This window comes from Kluyveromyces marxianus, chromosome 3 (assembly GCF_001417885.1).
Source record: "Kluyveromyces marxianus DMKU3-1042 DNA, complete genome, chromosome 3".
In the NCBI taxonomy this organism is placed as follows: Eukaryota; Fungi; Ascomycota; class Saccharomycetes; order Saccharomycetales; family Saccharomycetaceae; genus Kluyveromyces; species Kluyveromyces marxianus.
Genome location: NC_036027.1, coordinates 277,366 through 297,016, shown reverse-complemented (window position 1 = coordinate 297,016; position 19,651 = coordinate 277,366). Strand labels below are relative to the sequence as shown.

Here is a 19,651-nt window from a genome sequence, read left to right as displayed (position 1 = left end):
GGTTCAAACTATGATATGTGTCACGTGATTTAAAGAAGAGACAGGGTTATCTTGCGCTAGAGATCGTATCAGGCCCCAGGGCAAGGGCGTGGTCGTGGCATCTGGATGTGTATAGTGCACGCGTGGTCCTTGCGGGACGGTAGACGATATACTGGCCTTGCCGTTTCTACATATTTATGTTTAAGAACACGTCTTGCTCTGTAATTAAAACACTTCCAACTAACTTATCACCACATTAGATTGGAAAGAAAACAAAAGTGGACAAGAAAGGTTACTTGACGGTGCTGTTGGTATCCAGAAATCGGGTAGGCGTATATCTTGAGGAGGAACATTGTTGGAAATGGCTGAAATCAGTGTGAAGGAGTACGTGAAGAAGCAAGAGCAATTAGAAGATGAGGCTAACGAACTGATGCCCTTTGATCCAAGCTATTGTACGTATTCTATGGGGCCCATACGGCAGCCAGTTTACGCTTGTAGGACGTGCAGAAACATTGGAGTGTGCTATTCGTGTTCTATACAGTGCCACACTAGCTGTGATCTCGTGGAGCTTTTTGACAAGAGGGATTTCAGTTGCGATTGCGGTACGGACAGACAGTTTAAAGGAGGTGAGGAGTTCAGGCCCTGTAATATACGGAAGAACAGTGAGCCTGATGTGGGTGATATGTCCAACAGGTATGGGCAAAATTTCCAGGGGTTGTTTTGCTCGTGCCACAAGGAGTATGACCCTAATACAACGGCGACTATGTTACAATGCGTCTTAGGACTGGAGTGCAACGAGGACTGGTACCACGACCACTGTATTCTTGGGATCGAAACAAACCCGGATCCTGTTACGGAGGATCGGGTGTTGCCTGGGTTTCCCGAGCTGGCTTCGTTTGATGGTTTTATCTCGTGGAAGTGCATTGATAAGTATAGGTCCGTGTTCGAGCGTCTTTTATCCCATGAAGATGCTGACAAGATAGTAGCCCACAAGGTGTTCCGTAAAGACGCCAAATGCTTGGAAACTGGTGAGAATGAGAAGACGGATAAGAAGAGAAGCTTGCGGGATATGGAGAATTCCGGGACATCGGACTCGTACTCGTTATTCTTGAAAGAAGGTTTCAGAGAAGAGTTTAAGAAGTTAAGGGATTCTCTTGAAAAGGACGACGTTTTAAAGGCTTTCCTCACAAACACGGCACCATTTCTTTGTGAAGAGGAAAAAGTATATGAACCTCCAAAGGAGGAGGAACAAGGCTCTCTGGTTGAGTTAGGAGAATCTGCCCTTGCCAAGAATTTGTCCCATCAACAGACGTTGGCAAGCTTACTGGCATTTCAACAAATTAAAACGAAACTTACAGACTTTTTAAGGCCCTTTGCCGAGAGTAACACCGTTGTCAGTGAAACTGACATCAAGAACTTCTTTGATAGTCATAAAAAGTGATTCATAAGTTTAAGTTTAAGTTTATACACACCTATATATCCTACTACGTAGTTTAAATTCAATTCATTGTGTAAAAGTCTATGGGGCCACCACAATGGCCTTTAATTCTGTGTAGTCTTCGATACCGTACTTGGATCCCTCCTTTCCTAAACCAGAATTTTTAACACCTCCAAATGGTAACGATGGTTCGCTAATGGCACCGGTGTTCACACCGACCATACCTACATTGAGCTTTTCAGCGACATCAAAAATCGTCGCGATGTCCTTGCTGTAAAAGTATCCAGCCAACCCAACATCAGTGTTGTTTGCGCGACTGATAACCTCATCAATATCTTTGAATTTGATTAACGAGGCCACAGGTCCGAAAATCTCCTCGTGGAATATATTCATCGATTCCGTTACATTGCCTAGAACGGTTGGTTGATAGAATAATGGACCAAGGGTACTAGCTCTCGATCCACCGGTTAGGACATCTGCACCTTTGGTCTTTGCGTCTTGCACTAAAGCCGATACTTTGTCAATTGATCCCTGGTGAATCAATGGACCATGAGTAACATCGTCCTGAAGCCCATCGCCTAACTTGAATGTAGATTCAATGCGTTCAACGAGCTTCTTACTAAACTCGTCGTAAATGCTCTCATGGATAAATATACGATTGGCGCATATACAAGTCTGTCCCGATTGTCTAAACTTGCATCCAATGATCCCTTCAAGTGCACGATCGATGTCTGCATCCTCAAATACGATGAATGGGGCATTACCACCAAGTTCCATAGAGAACTTCTTGATGTTTTTGCCCTTGCTTGATTGACCCATCAACAATTGGCCAACTTTGGTCGATCCTGTGAACGTAATCTTTTTGACTAATTCGTGCTCGCACAAGTATTCACCAACTTCATGGGTGTGATTAGTGGGTAACACACTGCATACGCCTGCCGGTAGACCAGCCCTCTCAGCAAGTGCACCTAATGCCAAGGCACTAAACGGGGTTTCGTGTGCAGGTTTTATGACAGATGTGTTCCCTGTCGCAATAGCTGGTGCCAATTTCCTCGCAATCATCGCACTAGGGAAGTTCCATGGGGTGAGGATCCCAACAACTCCCAATGGCTGCCGAATAGTAAAGATCTTTTGCTTGCCTGGCACTCCGCTGCTGATAACATCTCCATAAACTCTGGGAGCCTCTTCAGCAAACCATTTGAAATACATTGAAGAATACTCAACTTCACCTAGGGCATCCTTCAATGGTTTCCCATTCTCTATAGTTATAATCTTGGCTAAATCCTGCTTGTGCTCTTGCATCAAGTCGTATATATTCTCTAGAATCTGCGCACGCTCCCTTACATTTGTCTGTTTAAACTTAGCAAACGCTTCATGTGCACCTTTAACAGCTTCATTATAGTGGCCTACCCCACAATTCGATACCTTCTGGATAACATCACCAGTGGCAGGGTTCGAAACGTCAAAGGAATCACCCGTATCTACCCATTTACCATTGATAAAAGCTTTGGTTTGTAATAGGAAATCGCTTTCAATTAAATGTGACATGGTTCTAGTCAACTTAAGTGGCTTTAGGTTGTTCGATATTCTTGATACTCTTAACATAGTGTAATAACAATTAATTTAAAGTGTTGATTGCTAGTTTGGACCCATTGCCTAGTCACCTATCTCTCTCTTCTTTTATGCGATTTCTTATGCGTTGGTACATTAAAGGTGGTTGAAGTAACAGATTGCCTTTAATAGCAAAAAGAGCTATAAACTAAATTCTATTGAAGGATATCTAGGGAGCTTTATTGTTACAAAGTATTCTCTGGGATCCAATTGGGTGGTTCTTAGGTAGAGTATGGGCTTCTAGTAGGACAGGATAGCAAATGCTTTCTAACCTTCCCGTTTGCTAATGCAAAAGATCTATTATTACATATGCTTATAAAATATCTTATGTCAGCTTGTATTGCTAGCTAGTACCTACCAAATTCTTTTGGAGGACATTTTGTAGCGCTCAACAGTTTCCAGCGACTTGGGATGCTTTAGATCCCTCTTGTTTCGTTGTTCCTCCATGCTTGGCGGAATGTTGCTTTGCCTTTTGTCTAGTTTATCAACCGAGACGAGCTCTGGTGATCCTGGAGGTGTCACAACAGTCGGAGGTTGCCTTGCCCCAGAGGAACTATTAATGTTTGTATTGTTGTTATTCTGGCTCTTATGTATCATCCTGCGGGTGTCCTCGTCCATGGACCCTCTCCCTGCTGATAGGTTTCCATTGATGTACAGGTGATCCGGTTGTATGTTGAATGGTTTCTTTTGCATGTGCCTGCTCCATTTCACGAGGATGATCTGAAGCGTCAATTTAATAAATAATAGCCATATAAACCCGATGATTGTCATCAATGCAGTGAGCCACCATTTATTATTGTTTCTTAGTGTCTGCTTCACTGCAGGCCATACTAATACAATGAAAGAGGCTACAAGGGGAGGGAAAGGAAGGCCTAGTCGTCTTTGAAAACGTATTCCTCCATTGTATTTCATGTCTTTAGATATTATCTGTAAGTACCTTTCGTAAACATGGGCCCTGATTCTGTTGAATTTGATGATGTATGCATGCTTAATCCAATCGACCACCAGCTCGCTTCCGATTACTGTGATAATTGGGCCTATGAACACGCCAAGAAGCAACGACTGGGTGGAGTTGACAGTCCACGAGTGCGGGAGTACATCGCTCCAGTTTTTCCCAGCAACGACAAAGTTCCGAACAGCAATCACCATCAGAAATATAATAAGCTGAAACCTTTCAACAACGTCCGCTATGGTCATTTGGAAGAGCCCCTCCTTGTCAATCCTCTTGAACACAGCAGATTTAAGCTCCGAAAACTGCATTGACAATAACAATGTCCATAATGAGTTTGAATACGAATTCACGGCCACGTTTAACGCTAGCATTTCGTAAATGTAGATCAATGCGTGTAATGTTAAACACAAGCAACAAGTTGTATATAGAATTACCATCTCTTTCTTGGACCTTTGTACACTGTCCCGCAACATCAGAATCGAAAATAGATCAATACCGATACTAGATAGTAACTTCTCCGCCATCTCTAAAACTTGGAAGATCATGTATAGTTTAATTGCATTCTGACCTTTAATCCTGTGGTATATTCTTGAAGTGTCAAGGTAATTCAAAATAACACAGGGGAAAGCAACCATTGCCAGAGCCAGTAGCTCCTGCCGTACCTTGTGCAAGCTCAGCCTATCTCTTCTTACAAATAATGCATGAGCAATGCGCATGGGCATGGTGGTGAAGAAATGTAGAAAGCAGTTCAAGCATGTTAACAAAGCATATGTAAAGAACTGTTCGATTTGAAACGGTACTCGCAGTATGTTAACGATCTGTTCTAAATCATACTCGATCGCCTTCACATTCTCATCAAATGAATCCTCATCAACTTGACGCCCAGTAGTAGGCCTTAGTTCCCTGTAAATAAAGTCCTTAATTGACGAAACATTGTACTCATCAAATGATGGATTTGGAGGACTTGAGCTTTTCCTTCTAGATTCTGCCCTTTTAGACTTCGACGAAGGCTCCTTTTCAGATGCCATCACACAAAATGGTCCTGCTATTCAACTTGAGTCTTTTAATCAACCCCTTATAACTCCTATTTTCTTTGAGTTCTCTTCTTTTACTTCCTTTTATATATTTAACAGTAGATATTATAGGAATTAAAGGCTTATTCTTTAATTGTTCCTATCTATTCCTTTGTATAAACGAAGAAGAACGGAACACAGTCGAATATACAGACAAGGAACTCATATATATGGGCAAAGCGTTGGTTCTCGCAATTCAGAATCTATAAACCAGAATAAAAGTGCAATGGCAACCGTGGAAGAGATCAAATCAGTTATACTTAAGCCATATACCAATCATCGGCAATTGACTATAAGGGAAGTGGAAAATATTAGTGTTAGTCTTATCGAATTGTTGATTACTAAGGATGCAAGTGATGCTAAGACTATGAAATACATTGCAAGATTTCTCACGAAACAAGACTACGACGATTTGGTGCAGGAGAGAAACTTGGTGAAACGTTGTGGATATCCATTGTGTCATCGCAGCCAAGCGAGAGTACGTGATCCCTTTGCAGATAGGCAGATGACGAACTTTATGAAGAAAAATAACCCATACGCTTATCTAACGGAGTTCTGTACGAAGGCACACTATAGATGTTCGCAGTACTATCAGTTCCAGCTCTCTGATGAAGCGTTGTTTTCCAGGGTGGGTGTACATTTAGATGATTATGAACCGTCCACAGAGGTTCAGCTATTAGAGGAAGCGTTACAAAAGGAGTCTGATATCAAAGAGATGATCAGGGGAATGACTGAACTAAAACTTGCGGATGAAGAGAATAAAGATGAGATCGAAAAGGATATCAGCGAGATGTTGGCTGATATAAAAATTGTAGAAGTGAACGAGCCCAATATCATTGGTGACCTAGCACGGGATTGATTAATTGATGTGTTAAGTTCATCCGATTTGGTGTGTTGTATATATACATGAATCTATTTTACTATTTTAGCAACTGATGTGGTGATAGGAACTTCCATTTTACCAATAATGCTCCAAGGTTGTTCTCCTTGGTGAATGGATTGGTCACTGGAAGCTCCTTTTTTAGGTTTTTGAACCTGGCCATTCTCTTGGCATAAAGCTGCTGATTAAGATTATGGTAGTAGTGGTACTGACCTCCTTCCACTAACATATCTCTCTGTTTCCTGAATTTCTCCTGTACTTCGATGTCGAATTGTTCGAATTGTTGTAACGCTTCAATGATCGGCTGAAGCCAGTTTACGAAATTGACAGGAAGCCGTCTCAAATTACCACCGTGTTTCACTAAGGAAATGACCTCTTCCGCAGTCTTTGGGAACCTTTGATTATTCTTTTCTAACATGTATTCCCATTGTGCCTCATGGTATCCGTGCCAAAGCATCTTTTCGCACTCTCTAGCACCGTCAAGGTTCTTCTGGGCTTGCAATTTCGAAAGCCTTATGAGTGTGGTTAGCCGTTTCGATTGTCGCTTCTTTCTATTCAGTGGGGATCGTACGAACCAGATTCTTGCTCGACCAGCACCAGTATACCCCAAAGACACCTTTGGGGGACCTTGCGCAAGACGTAATTCTATTAGATATAACTTTTTGCAGTAATATTCATGGTATGCGAGTGGTTTGATTAGTGACTCTATATGTTCCTGTGGAAGACTGAAAGGAGGTCGATAGTGCTTACGGATATAAGAATACAATACTCTCCTGCTGAGACGATCTGAGCGTGCCGATGACGGTGTAGGAGAGGAAGATAAACTCATCGCTTTTTTTTTCTTCTTCCTTTCGTCTTTCTCTTCTCTCTCTATAAGAACAAACGAATCCTTAGGTACTTTGATGCCAGTTATTGCTTCACCAAGCAAAGCATTGCCAGAAGGAGGTGTGTTAGTTGTTGTTGATGTTATCACATCTTCATTTGAGTACTTATCTCTTAGCTTAAGTAACTGATGTAGATCGTCATTTAAAATATATGTATTAATATCATTTAGATCTTGTAAAAGCCCACGGACATACCATGCAGATTTATGGTTCTTGTTTTCTCTAACAGTTCTTTTAAGGGTACTGTATACTTGTGTCTTAAGGTGTTCGATCTCTATATTAGCCTTGATATTCCGTAATGAATATCGGTACCAATCCAACACATGTTTCCTGTGGTTTCCCAATTGTCCAAAAGGTCTGACCATTAGTGTCGTCTATATATTTAATATCATTTCACACTACAGCTATTCAGAAGACGTCTTGTTTGAAACGTTCACCCTATTATTTGGGCTCATCTCATCGCCTTTCTCTGGTTTTTGGTTACGCATTTGAACTTTTCAATGTGGAGCTTACTATGGACCAATTTACCGATGTGAATTGCTATGTGTGTGCCCATAGGCGTTTGGTTTGGTCCCCTTGCCATGTTGCAAATACAAGAAAGTTGGTTTCGTGGTCTAGTCGGTTATGGCATCTGCTTAACACGCAGAACGTCCCCAGTTCGATCCTGGGCGAAATCATTTCTTCTTTTTTTTCCTTTCTACATTATAGTTTTTAAAACCCATTCCTTCTTCTTCTATTATTAGCTCTAAATGACTACAGATGTGTTCTTGGTTCCACCACTACTCATGTATTTTCCTACCGTTTACTATCCGAGATTAATACATTTTCATTAAGACTTCTCTACTAACATCTTATATTTTAAACAATTCTGATCCTAAAGTGGCATTCCTCTTCATTATGTTAAACATTTTTAAGAAAAGAATACTACGATAACATGAAAATTATTGTATATCAAATGATGTACTTTGTGCTACATAAGCGGTGGAGAAATTTTGCTTCCAACAAATAATCCGCGATAGTTTAATGGTTAGAATTCGCGCTTGTCGCGTGCGAGATCGGGGTTCAATTCCCCGTCGCGGAGGTTTATTTTTTTAATTTTTTTCCTCTTCATTTTCTAACCAACTCAATAACAACAGAGATGGTCGGTCAGGACAGCAGTGCAAACGATTAGAGTAATTAACACTAATCTATGAGGAAATCATCAAAATGCTACTTTATTTATTTATTTTTACTTTTACTTAATAATACATTGGATATCTTCACACGTTGGCCAACATGTCTGAGACAGCAGACTTCACCTTGTAGAAAACATCAGACGGAGAGCCATCTACTATGGTTTCAGCATCGTTAATTTTCCGAACAAGAACTTTCCCATCAATCACCAATGTACCCTCACCTTGAAATTCTGCCCTATGGTTCTCGGCAGTTAAACGTCTTTTGAGCTCCGGTAATCTAACATCACCAATTCTTAACGAACTTCCTGAGTGAAGAGCCAATGGGTTCTTTAGAGGCTGTAGAGTAATTTTATCACGGTTTGGATGTTTTGGATCCTTTTCCTTAAGTAGCCTACCAACCACATGCGCAACAGTATATGATCTACTGATTCTTTGCCAGTTCAAGAGTTGATCTAGAGATGGATCGATAGATATATCAATAGCTCTGACAGAAGTATCCATTGCCTTTGGTTCATTGAATGCAGTGACAAGAACATCAACTTTTCTTCTTTCTAAGTTACCAACCACTTGTGTGTCGACATTTGTAACAGAAGGCAAAACGACTACCTTTCTTGGTTTTATCACAGGCCAAATGATAGATATCGAACGTGCATTGACAATACTGGTTAAATCAATAAAGACTAGCGAACATCTGATATTAACTTTTGTTTCTACCACTGCTCTTTTGTATATATCGCTTTTTAAGGGATCCAAATATGATATATCATCGTTATTTTCGTTATTTCTTCTACTATGACTGTCGTTACCAGAATTAGCTTTTCTCTTTTTCGATTTGTTGATTCGGGAGTCGAGCACCTCGTAAGTATCGTCATCTTCGTCACCATCATAATCATTGCTATTATTGAGTGATCTTTTCAGTGATTGTGCAGTCTCATAAGGTTCCTCTTGTGGAAGGAATTTCTTTACGTCGACCACATCACCATAATCATCTGACTTAATTTTTGCTGGATGGAATGGAAAGAAGAGGTGCTTATCGTCGTCATTACTACCATGGCGCACAATATCGACTGGAATTTCGATTTTAGCACTGGAGGCACCATTCTTTTTTCCAACAGATTCCATCATTTCGATACCTTCTTCGTCACTACTGCTTTCATCTCCAGGATCAAAAAGAATTGCAGCTGTCTGGTTGAGATCATTCGCCTTTGCAGTGTACTCTTGGATAAGCTTTTCACGAACCTCGTTACGTGCCTTGATCGTTTCCCGTACTTTATCTGCCTCCTTTTTAGGCATGATACTCTTCTTCATGATTCTCAAGGACATAGTATCTGATATGCTAATTGGATTTCCGTCCAAAGCACTTCTGCTTCCGCTTTTCAAAGCCTGCTGCCATTTATCATTTAGTTTGCGTAGAGGATGCAAAGCAGGCATGTTGGCGTGCCTCTCCGTCAATATAATAGTAACCTTATCCTTGGTACAGAGTTTATTCAATGTTTGCGACAATATGTCATCTACTTCCGATACAAGACATATTTTTTGTCCCGAAAACCCACCTAGTTCTTCGGGCTGTACGATTCTCAACCTGGAGACAATGTCAAAGGGTGATCTGTTGTCGCGAGACTCCCAGGTTTTGATGACTTGCGATGAAAGCCATTCTAGCATAGATTTGGCATACGTGAGTGAACGGCCCTTCGAGTGTGATATTAAGAAAATAGGTATATCATGCTTTTTGCCCTCTTTCATACTTTCATACAAAAAGTTGTTTATAATAACGAACAGTTCCAAAAGCTTGCCTCCGATTTCTACTGGTATCAGCAAAGAATTGTTCATCTGCAAGCCTCTCTTAACAGTATCTACAAAATGTTCTGATCTTTTCCTTTGTGGTTCTGTTGATCCAACTATATCAATGTTCGTGATCACAGACGTCGGGTGCATCATGGAACTCGTTGGATTACCCTTGTTGTCCAACAAATCGGCACTGTTCAAAATCGTATCTCTCGTATGATTCCACCGGGGGGCATACAAGATCCTTTCAGATGACGTAACGATAGTCCAGATCGTACCTCCAGGCGCATACCCAGAATTATGTGCTTCAAGCGAAAGCCCATCAAACTTGCTTTTCAAATCAACCGTCTGCGAATACTTCACAGACTCGATACAATCAAACGAGTGCTCCACGTCCCCCAAGTCCATCACAGCATTTGAAAATGGACCCAATATACCAACAGACGTAAGCAGGTCCACCGTATTCACTCTCCCAAGATTAGAAACAGGCAAAGTTCCATACACTCGAATTCTTGAGCTGAAATGCGTTAAAAACTGCTTATACATCATGGAGTAGGACCCAAGACACTCAATCGTCGGCTGAGAAATCAACAAAATATCAACCTCCCCAATATACCTCTCCCAAAATGCCTCACACTCCTCATAACTCCCCTCACCGTTCCATCCAGGATCCAATAGCATTATCACATTTTCAAACCTTACAATAGTACCCTTAAATCGCTTTTTCTCATCCTGACATGTCTCAATCGTATATGTCATTATCAGATATCACTGGATATCTCAATTTCCCCACGATATATCCAACCTTTGGACCCCAAGACACTTCAATTGGCCTTCTACCTCATCCTCAAATCCAACAGTCTTGTTCTAAACTCTGAAATCTTAGAGATGGCTTTCAGAGAAATCGATGCTTCTTCATTTTTTTTATTAAAAGCCCAAACCGGGTAACACCGTGTTTCCAGGTTCCGCAGATCGTAACAATGCAAAGCTTAATGCGAATGGGCGACAGAGTGTATCAAAAGACTAATAAGATACATCAAATTAGCTCTTGCTGGTAGTTTACATCGTTTTTGGAATAAACAATAGACAACTCAAATTCCTGTTACCCGCGAATCTATCACTTGGATTTATATTGTTGGGGTTTTTTGGGGCTTATTTCTTTTATTCCCCCATAGTTTTTTCGAGCCCTTACTTATATCTAGATATTATATAGCGAATTAGGAAAATTTAAAGGGTTCGCCAGTATTAAGAGTTAACTGTCGCTAGTCAAAACGGACTGGAAAACGGCTAATCAGTGGTATTTAAGGCATTATGAATTTACCTATTGAGGTTTTAGACCGTGTGGTCACAAGCGGGTTGGATAGTTTTGAAAGTTTGATGGCATGGAGCCAGATAGGAGTGCATTTTCGGTCGGTTGTTCGGAAAAAGCTAGGGATTTTAGCGATTATTGATTCAGATAAACATGCATCCAGGGCGTCTCCAGCTCCGTTAAATTACGATTTGGTGTCTGATGAGTCAAATACGATGTGTGTGTTTAGTGACACATTTGATTTTGGGAATGTGAGTGAGTTTTTGGGTAGGTTTGATAATATATTAGTGGTGGTAATGAGCGATCGGTTTTACAGCGATCCATTAGCGACGACGTTGGGGGAGTTGAGCAAAGGGTTGAGTGGTATGGGCCAGGAGAAAAATATCTGTTTGATTTACAAAACGTACGTGAACTTTTTGTCTAAGTTTTACTTCCGAGAGCTTTGTCACTGCAGCGCGCTGTTGAGGTTGTGTGAGTTGCACATCTTGGCTAATAGTAGCGGAGCGTTTGATAGGGAGGAAGTGGATATGTTTGATGTGGATACGATATTTGAAAATACGTACCTACACAATGTGGAGATTGTATACACTTTGAATTTGCGACGTGGCCGGAAGATGATGGCACCGAAATTGCGCACATTGAAGCACTTGCAAGTAGAGGACAATAGCGGCATAGTGGAGAGTTTGAAGTATTGCCCACTGCTTTCGAGTATCGACCAGTACCAGCTTCCACCGGGGAGGACTGTTATTTTACCGCCTTGTGACCATCTTGTGATTGCCAACTACAACACAAATGTGGTGCGGGATCTTGTGGATGGCTCCCATGTAAGGGAGTCGCTAACGATTAAACCGTCGTTACTCAGCAGCGAGCCGAAATTCATGAACATCAAATGCCCTAGCATTATCTCGTTATACCTTGAGTTCAACACCAATATCTTGGGTAACGTCAAGTTCATTGATTGCTTTTTCGGTAACCTCAAGAGCTACAAAGCACCAATCAGCACCGATTGGGAAGATTTAGTGTACTCCAAATCTGTATATATCGATACTATCGGATTCACGGTATCGAGTATACTGTCTCTGCAGAATCTCTGTGAGATTCCGTTCAGTTTGAATAAGCTAATTCTCTATTCAAGCGATGTCGAGCTTCAGGTGACGGAGCTGCAACCTGTTCAGCTTGAAACAGTGTCCAGCTACAAACAAATCATCCAGGACCTAAAGCGGATTGAGTTCCATCTACATAGCATCTGGGATTGTGTTGTGTTCCAACACAATATCCTCCCATTTCTTGTAGAAGACACAGAACTCTTTGTAGAGATTGACAGGTATAGTATTGCGAACGAAATACTCAAGGCTCGCATGAAGGACTCGACCTTATCCCAGCTAGCTATCTTACAGTTGAACTGGAATCAAAGCAAGTTGGTGTTCCGAATCCCGAAACTCAAAGCCTTCCAGATATATTCCAACGCTCAGCAACAGCAGTTCCATGAGTCAAGAGGACGCTCTTCTTCTATGAACGGCGATACTTTGTCATTGCTACACCCTTTAGTACATACTACGGAAAATGCTTTTGCGAACAGGTCGCAAATAGATATCATCGACTTTATCGATATGAACACCTAACTCATCGTGTATCCCTACAGTACACCCTCTCTGTAGTCGTGAAACGGTATGTAACGTTGTATAACTCTATTCTTTTAAGGGTATTACCCTCTGAGACCTTCTGGGAAGGTCATATTCTTTAATGGATCATCAATGACGCAACTTACTAAGCGACGTTAAAACTATGTTAACTCGAAAAAATGTAGAGCCCCATCCCTTTACCATTTACATACATAGTACGTACTGAAAGCTCAAATAACACCCGTAACCTTTAGGAAAAGTTGTGCAGCGCCCAGGTTCCCTGTTAATTGTTGGTGATTTGCACGTAAAATACGCTTAAGCCAAAGCTAAGGTTTTCCCATAATAAAATATTATTTGCCACACTGAGCTTTAACTTAAGAGTACAATCAATTCGATAGTTGTCGAAGAGAATAAAAATGAGCGAGAAGCAGGCCAATTCCAACATCAAGAGCCCTTTGCCATCTAAGGCTTTGAAGAATCCTCTTTTACAGAGCGTTAGGATGGCAAGTGACAAGAGATCTGCAAGCAATGCAGAATTGAGCGTGAAGAAGACGAAATTATCGAATGGTTTGAATGGCATTGGATCGAATGAGGATGGTTTGTCCAACAGAGCTAGGTCTACGACACCTACACTCATGTATAAAGTTTTGGAAGGGAGCTATATGAAGGAACGTCTAGCACATTATGGCCTTGATTTTGACGAAGATGTGGAAAAGCATAGGGCGAATATCCATGATCCAACATCGCGATTTTTCGGTAGGCGGGTGAAGCCAGCGGTAGAACTAGAAGATCTTCTACCTTATGATATCGAGTCGCACTTGGACCAGGCGAAGTATCTCTATCATATACTCACCAATTTATACGTTGCAATCAAGTCAATGGATGTACAGGGTCTTATTAGTATTACCAGTAAGGATTTACTAGCATTAAAGAATGAAGTTTACGATTTGGCATTGAATTCCGATATGTTTAGATTGATACAAGATGTAGCGGATGATCCACATGATGTGGCAAACTTTGATGAGGACGATGAGAATGATTCAATGGAACTACTAGAGGAAAATGAGTTCTTAGATGCTGCCGATCCAGATTTCGGAGTTTCAGGAAAGATAACCGCGAGATCGGCAGCAGTTATTAACGTCAACCACTGGACAAATGAACTAAAGAATTGTATGCATTTTGAATTCCCACTTACGTTGCGTAAGGCACTAGCTGTTGTGTATTACAACCTTTGTCTTGTTAGAGGTCAGAAAGTTTATAGACAACTCCATTTGGAGATGTTTGAGAAATTAGTTTCTACAGGAGACGAAGGTACTGATTTTACTCAAGAGTTGATAAAGATTGGTATGGTATTAGACTATAAACCGATGAAGGACTTATTGAATGAATTTTTACCAACTACAGAACCTGACTATAAGATGTACGATATCGAGAATAAAAGCGACTTATCATTGTTCAGACTATTGGTGATGTTATCATCAATGGCTAGGCCATTTTTTGATCCCAATGATCCAAATATACTGACGGATACTATGGATTACTTCTTAGCATCTATATCGCCACAAACGATGTCAGTAGCCCTACCGTCGCTCTCATGTTTAGTACCGTTCCATTATCACAAGGATAGAAAAGTCCTAGATTATTTCCCAGTACTATTTTCTTTATGGTCTAACACGAGTGCTGATAATAGCTTTGACACTCATTTGTATGCTTTTGTCGGCCATGTTGCCATGGATGCTTATTATCAATATATCCAGCAAGCGAATCCACGTATTTTAGCGCTATCTAATGTTGACTTTGGAGATTACGGTATTCTCACAGAATTTCAAATGGACTTCATCTTGAACAGAATTAAAAACCATATAAAGGAAGATTATCAGCTCTGTTCAGTCACTAGAGTAGTAAGGCCTCTAGTTTACTCAATCAACGGGAAAAATCCACATGCTTTCTTCGATAAATTAACAAAACTTTTAACATCAGTAGAGACGTATGTCCATCCTTCCAACACGGGATACTGGACCGATATTATTGCCAAATTTATCCATGGATTTATTAGGATGTATCACGAAAGGTACATGCACGAAAAGAAGGCAGATGCTCCTTATAGGAACGAGTTAAAGTTTACTGATGAATGTCATGAAATCCTCGTAAACTCATTCATTGATCTTCTACTAGTCGGTTCACAAAGTAAACAATCAGAGGTTGCTAACTATTATATTTCAAGTTTCGGATATTTGTTAGATATGAAGCCAAAGAACGCCCATAAAATTTGCGATAAGATTATTGTCGATTTATACGATGCCCTTTCTGATCAATATGTTAACTCAGAACATAGGTTACTCACGTCGTTGAAACAATTCACAAGAATTGTAAGGTTCTTAATCGAAGATAAACTATATCGTGTTCATATTACAAACCTTCTTTCCATACTAATCGAAAAGATTGATCTCAATAACATCTCATTAACTAGTAACTTGATGAATAGTATTGTTTCGATATCATGTTTCATCCCAATAGAAGTTTTTGTAAAGGATGATGAATACTTAACATTTGAATCCAATACGATCCCATTCATAGAACAGCATTTGTACTTCATCAAGGAAGGTGGATCATCAACTGATTTCCAATACGATGAATCTGTTCTTGAACAGGCCTTTAAAGCATCCACTACTGTATTTGAAAACTGTATGAAGGTATATGTCGATAAATTATATCAATTAGTGGATGTGGACCTAGATCCAGGTTTAATTTCTAAAATCAACCAAACATCTATGATTATGCTTCAGTCTATGGACAACAAGATGTTTTACTACGTTTTCGGTTTGCTTGAAAAATCATTTTGGGATAATGATTCTTTTAAGGTCAAAAACCCATTGATCGAACTAGTTTCTATTCCTTTGAGTGCATCAATTAAAAGAGATCATTCTTTGAGTGTTAAGATATTTAGGGATTTGAATTTCAATATCAGAGAGCAAATAAAGAATGGAGCAGGTTCTGTCAGAAGTACAACAGAGATCCAACCTAGAGATGTCAAACTGGCAACTCTGTTATCCACGTTGAATGATGTCTTAAGATATGCACAAGAATCTCTCTTGACATTCGCAGATGATCTTGTTGACTTGCTTGAATACATTTACACCAACGTTACAAATCCACCTTTAGATGTGATAACGGCCATGCTTTTGCATCATACTTTAGAAAGTCTCACTACCACGGAAGTGGTAGATTATAGGTTATTCCAAGAGGATTGTGAAATTGAAGATTCTGAAAAGTGGGGTGGATTACAGTTTGACAAAAGAAAGTATGACCCCAAACTACAGCAATTCAAATGGCATCAACCTTCCTCACAGGAAATTGATTTTGCTATGAAATTAATCGAACGCTTTTACACCTTTGCAGCTAAGTCTATGGAAAGTTTGATGAGTGATCCGCAGAACAACTTCAACTACGTCGACAATATGAAAAAGAATATATTGATCATTACGAATGTTATTTCTGGTAGTAGTATATTATACGATGCTGATTTCAATCAAAGCAACAAATCAATATCACTCATGGATCCATACAAGAAAAAGTTATTGCTTTTGCAAAAGATACGCGATGAAACGTGTGACAACAACGAGCTATTAGTAGACATAGAAAAAGTCAGAGGCGAAACTGGCGACACTGATATAGAAATGACAGAAGCTCAAGGTTCTGATGCTGATGAAAACTTTGATATATCAGACGAATCAACTGGAACCGAAAATAACAAACTAGTGGATTATGATACGGAACCTTCTGAAGCACCTTCTGGGATTGCAACGCCAGTTCCTGGGAATGATAGAGACTCGAATTCTTCAATGATGAATTCATATATGGCATTTAGAGACATTGATGTCTTTTCATACAACTACTTCTTTGGTAAAACACCTTCGGAACGTGCCTTAGATCCAAGATATTCTAAGATTCATCATTTGAGAGAGGAAATAGGTTTGTTCTTGCATAAAGTGTTCAAATTTATGAACGAGAATTTTGAGAACTCAACTTCTGTATTCCAAACATTATTACACGGTTTGAAGGTTTGGTTCACAGATGTAGGCCAGGAGACTATTTTCATTGATGATCCGAAGGGTGCTATTTCGATCGAGTTTTTGGAAAACATCCAAGATATTGCCCACTGGGAAGAACCATTTTTGCCATTTACAAGAACTTATCTAGCTGCTGACTGTCAGGAATTACATACTTCCAGACTCACGTTGCATTCAACTAACAGAAAACCATCTAAACTTGAATCAAAACTACTCAATGATGTAATTTCTCTATCGCTTTCGGTTTATCCTAATATTCATAGACCAGCGCAGCAATGTATGATCCATGTTATGAAGCAATTGATTGGATCATATTCCATAATCGTAAAGAAAGTTTTTAATGCATTTGAAGCTGCTTTGGAAAGCACAGATGATGAGGCTCCAAAGAGACTTGAAGTATTGATTCAGGTTCTTTCCATGAAGAAAATCCAACGTAAAATGATGTCAGACTATAATAATCTCGAAAGAATGATTATTCTATTATTACGTGCTTCTAAAATCAATTCAGATACTGTTGTTTCTTTATCTGATCAGGTATTAGACAGCGTATCGGACTTAATTAAGATTCCTTCAAAAGTGTGTCTTTTCGATGAATCTGCTATTGACTGTTTAAAGCCCAACGATGATACCATTGGAAAACAAGTATCTGTTGTTAAGACTGCAAAGGACAGAAAGAGACAAGAGTATCTACAAAAGCTAGAAACTTTAAATGCTAACCTCATTGCGTTCCAAAAGAAGGATCCTCAATTGCGTTGGATCTCCGTGTGTCAGATTGTTCGTATTGGCCAAGTCATACAACAAAATTTGGAAATAAAACCTAATCCAGATGTTTTAGTTCAAAGTTTCGAGTTAACCAAGACAAAACATCCTTTAGTGATTGCTCATTGTATTGTGACAATGTTGAATGTTTGCAATAAAATGATTTCTTTGGGAAACTACAATTATGATGTTGCTGCAACATATCGTTCGGACTACGTGAGAGAATACGTGAAATATTTGGACTCCTCACAACCAAACTTTGAGCAAGAGTTTTTCAAAGAAATGGACAATGTCGAGCACCCAAATTACTTTGTTGACTCAAAGGCGTATGTTGGCTGGCTATCTTGGGGTAGACCAGTTGGCGTTGTAAAAACACAGAACCAAATAAACTTTAATTTAAGGGAGGAGGATATGCAGATCATGAAAGAGTTTGGTAAGCTTATTACAAAGGAGTGGTTAATGGAACTATGCCAGATTTTCATTCGTTCCAATGAGGCTCAAAGCAGCTTCAGTACTAATAGGTTAGGGCTCTTTGGTATTCTTGTCCATTTGATCTCTAACGAGTGTTGCTCAATGAAGTACGAGGATATCCTTGACATATGTGAGGAGATATATGATAAGGATGACAAATCTTCACTCATTGCATGTAGTGAGATTGTGTCTGGACTATTACTGAGCTGCAAATACACCACAGATGCGGATTTAGTGAAGTTCGAATCATTTTTGAAGAGGTTCTTAGGGAAATGGTTGGACAATAACTACAATGCAACCACCACCGATATATGGAGCGTGGTTGCATGGTGGGTTCCAGGCTTCATTGACTTGAGAAGATCTCCAGAGATATATCGTAGATTCTTAACTGTGGAAGGATTGTTTGATGTTACAAGTGAATCGTCGTTGGAGCTTTCTGGTAAGTTGACTGTGATTACACAGGCTCTTTCCGATGTCACGTTCAAGATGGGATCAGTTCAGCGCATCATTGACAATCTAGTCTTTGACCATCCTTCGGATGTTGTCCGCCGTGAAGTCGGAAAATTGTTTTCGGTTATATTCTACGTGAAGGCATCGGCTCACAAACCGAATGTCAAATCGTTACTTGAATCGGCACAGAATCAACCACTAGAGGTGAGGGAGGTGCCCGAGTGGCTGAAAGAAAAGGCCATCAAAATCTTCGAGGAGATCGAAACCGAAAGAGAGCTAGTAAAGAACCTTTCAGCTCAGGACATTTTGAAAACACGATACATATACTTGGCAACGACAATGTTCTATTGGACGTCCCATCTAATCCATACCGGTGCCAAGGCATGTCTAGCCCCCTTTGCGTACAAGTATTTGGCCCCATTCTTGATGAAGCTAGACCGTATGCGCGATGTGTGCAAGATGGTGAACATCAAGGCGTACAATGTATACTTGGAACTCGCATACATTCCGATCCCCAAACACCTGCTACCGGAAATGATCTCAATCCTAGACTTGACAGACCTAACAAGCTCCCATGAGCTTCGTGTGAACTTGACGTACGCAGAAAAGATCTTCTCGACCCAGTCGTTGGTGATGAAGGAGCCGGAACGCGAAAAGATATTGGACTTCGTCGTTGACAAGCTATACTACGAATCTTCCGTCGAAGTGCGCCAGAAGGCAGCGTTCGTTCTAGCAGGGATTGTACACAACATCTCCTATGACACTGCTACGTTGCATATGCTTCTAGATCACTTCAACAAGAAGCTAGGGTCCTACACTTCTAAGCAGAAGGCAGCGCTTTCCAAATCAAATACCGAAATTCACGGTGCGGTATTAGGTTTAGGCGCCATAATAGAAGCATTCCCATACGTATCCCCGCTTCCAGACTGGGTGCCAGCCAACATAGCCATCCTCGCGTCGTGGGCACGTACTAGTGGCATGTGTGGTGCTGCCGCAAAGAACATCATCTCAAGATACAAGAAAGTGAGAGCCGATACATGGCACTTGGACAGATTCCAGTTCACGTCAGAACAACTAGAAGACATGGAAGGTGTATTATGGAGAAGCTATTACGCATGAGGCAGTAGTAGTACCAGCAGCACCAGCTGTACCAGCGGTACCAGTAGTACCAGTAGTATAGATTTGTGTATAGA

At 40.4% G+C, this 19,651-nt stretch overlaps 8 protein-coding genes and 2 non-coding genes across 10 annotated transcripts; 6 read left to right on the top strand and 4 right to left on the bottom strand.

The window, feature by feature from the left end:
* Window positions 1–340: 340 nt before the first annotated feature.
* mlo2 lies at window positions 341–1,420 on the top strand (the record flags this gene model as incomplete). Its single annotated transcript, XM_022818632.1, has 1 exon — window positions 341–1,420. One exon carries the CDS (start codon window positions 341–343, stop codon window positions 1,418–1,420), a length of 1,080 nt encoding a protein of 359 aa, XP_022675279.1.
* Window positions 1,421–1,498: 78 nt separating this feature from the next.
* Window positions 1,499–2,965, bottom strand: gabD (NAD-dependent succinate-semialdehyde dehydrogenase; the record flags this gene model as incomplete). Its single annotated transcript, XM_022818631.1, has 1 exon — window positions 1,499–2,965. One exon carries the CDS (start codon window positions 2,963–2,965, stop codon window positions 1,499–1,501), a length of 1,467 nt encoding a protein of 488 aa, XP_022675278.1.
* A 417-nt stretch (window positions 2,966–3,382) lies between these two features.
* On the bottom strand, window positions 3,383–5,008 carry EMP65 (Emp65p; the record flags this gene model as incomplete). The annotated part of the gene is made up of 1 exon (XM_022818630.1): window positions 3,383–5,008. One exon carries the CDS (start codon window positions 5,006–5,008, stop codon window positions 3,383–3,385), a length of 1,626 nt encoding a protein of 541 aa, XP_022675277.1.
* A 271-nt stretch (window positions 5,009–5,279) lies between these two features.
* On the top strand, window positions 5,280–5,912 carry RTR1 (RNA polymerase II subunit B1 CTD phosphatase RTR1; the record flags this gene model as incomplete). The annotated part of the gene is made up of 1 exon (XM_022818628.1): window positions 5,280–5,912. One exon carries the CDS (start codon window positions 5,280–5,282, stop codon window positions 5,910–5,912), a length of 633 nt encoding a protein of 210 aa, XP_022675276.1.
* Window positions 5,913–5,973: 61 nt separating this feature from the next.
* RRG1 (Rrg1p) lies at window positions 5,974–7,182 on the bottom strand (the record flags this gene model as incomplete). Its single annotated transcript, XM_022818627.1, has 1 exon — window positions 5,974–7,182. One exon carries the CDS (start codon window positions 7,180–7,182, stop codon window positions 5,974–5,976), a length of 1,209 nt encoding a protein of 402 aa, XP_022675275.1.
* A 237-nt stretch (window positions 7,183–7,419) lies between these two features.
* Window positions 7,420–7,495, top strand: KLMA_R304. The gene has a single exon. It is a non-coding gene; the product is annotated as a tRNA-Val (tRNA).
* A 331-nt stretch (window positions 7,496–7,826) lies between these two features.
* Window positions 7,827–7,898, top strand: KLMA_R303. Its single transcript has one exon. It is a non-coding gene; the product is annotated as a tRNA-Asp (tRNA).
* A 178-nt stretch (window positions 7,899–8,076) lies between these two features.
* Window positions 8,077–10,536, bottom strand: CFT2 (cleavage polyadenylation factor subunit CFT2; the record flags this gene model as incomplete). The annotated part of the gene is made up of 1 exon (XM_022818626.1): window positions 8,077–10,536. The coding sequence occupies one exon, from the start codon at window positions 10,534–10,536 to the stop codon at window positions 8,077–8,079; it is 2,460 nt and encodes an 819-aa protein (XP_022675274.1).
* Window positions 10,537–11,088: 552 nt separating this feature from the next.
* KLMA_30129 (uncharacterized protein) lies at window positions 11,089–12,708 on the top strand (the record flags this gene model as incomplete). Its single annotated transcript, XM_022818625.1, has 1 exon — window positions 11,089–12,708. The coding sequence occupies one exon, from the start codon at window positions 11,089–11,091 to the stop codon at window positions 12,706–12,708; it is 1,620 nt and encodes a 539-aa protein (XP_022675273.1).
* Window positions 12,709–13,124: 416 nt separating this feature from the next.
* On the top strand, window positions 13,125–19,577 carry BLM10 (proteasome activator BLM10; the record flags this gene model as incomplete). Its single annotated transcript, XM_022818624.1, has 1 exon — window positions 13,125–19,577. One exon carries the CDS (start codon window positions 13,125–13,127, stop codon window positions 19,575–19,577), a length of 6,453 nt encoding a protein of 2,150 aa, XP_022675272.1.
* Window positions 19,578–19,651: the final 74 nt, after the last annotated feature.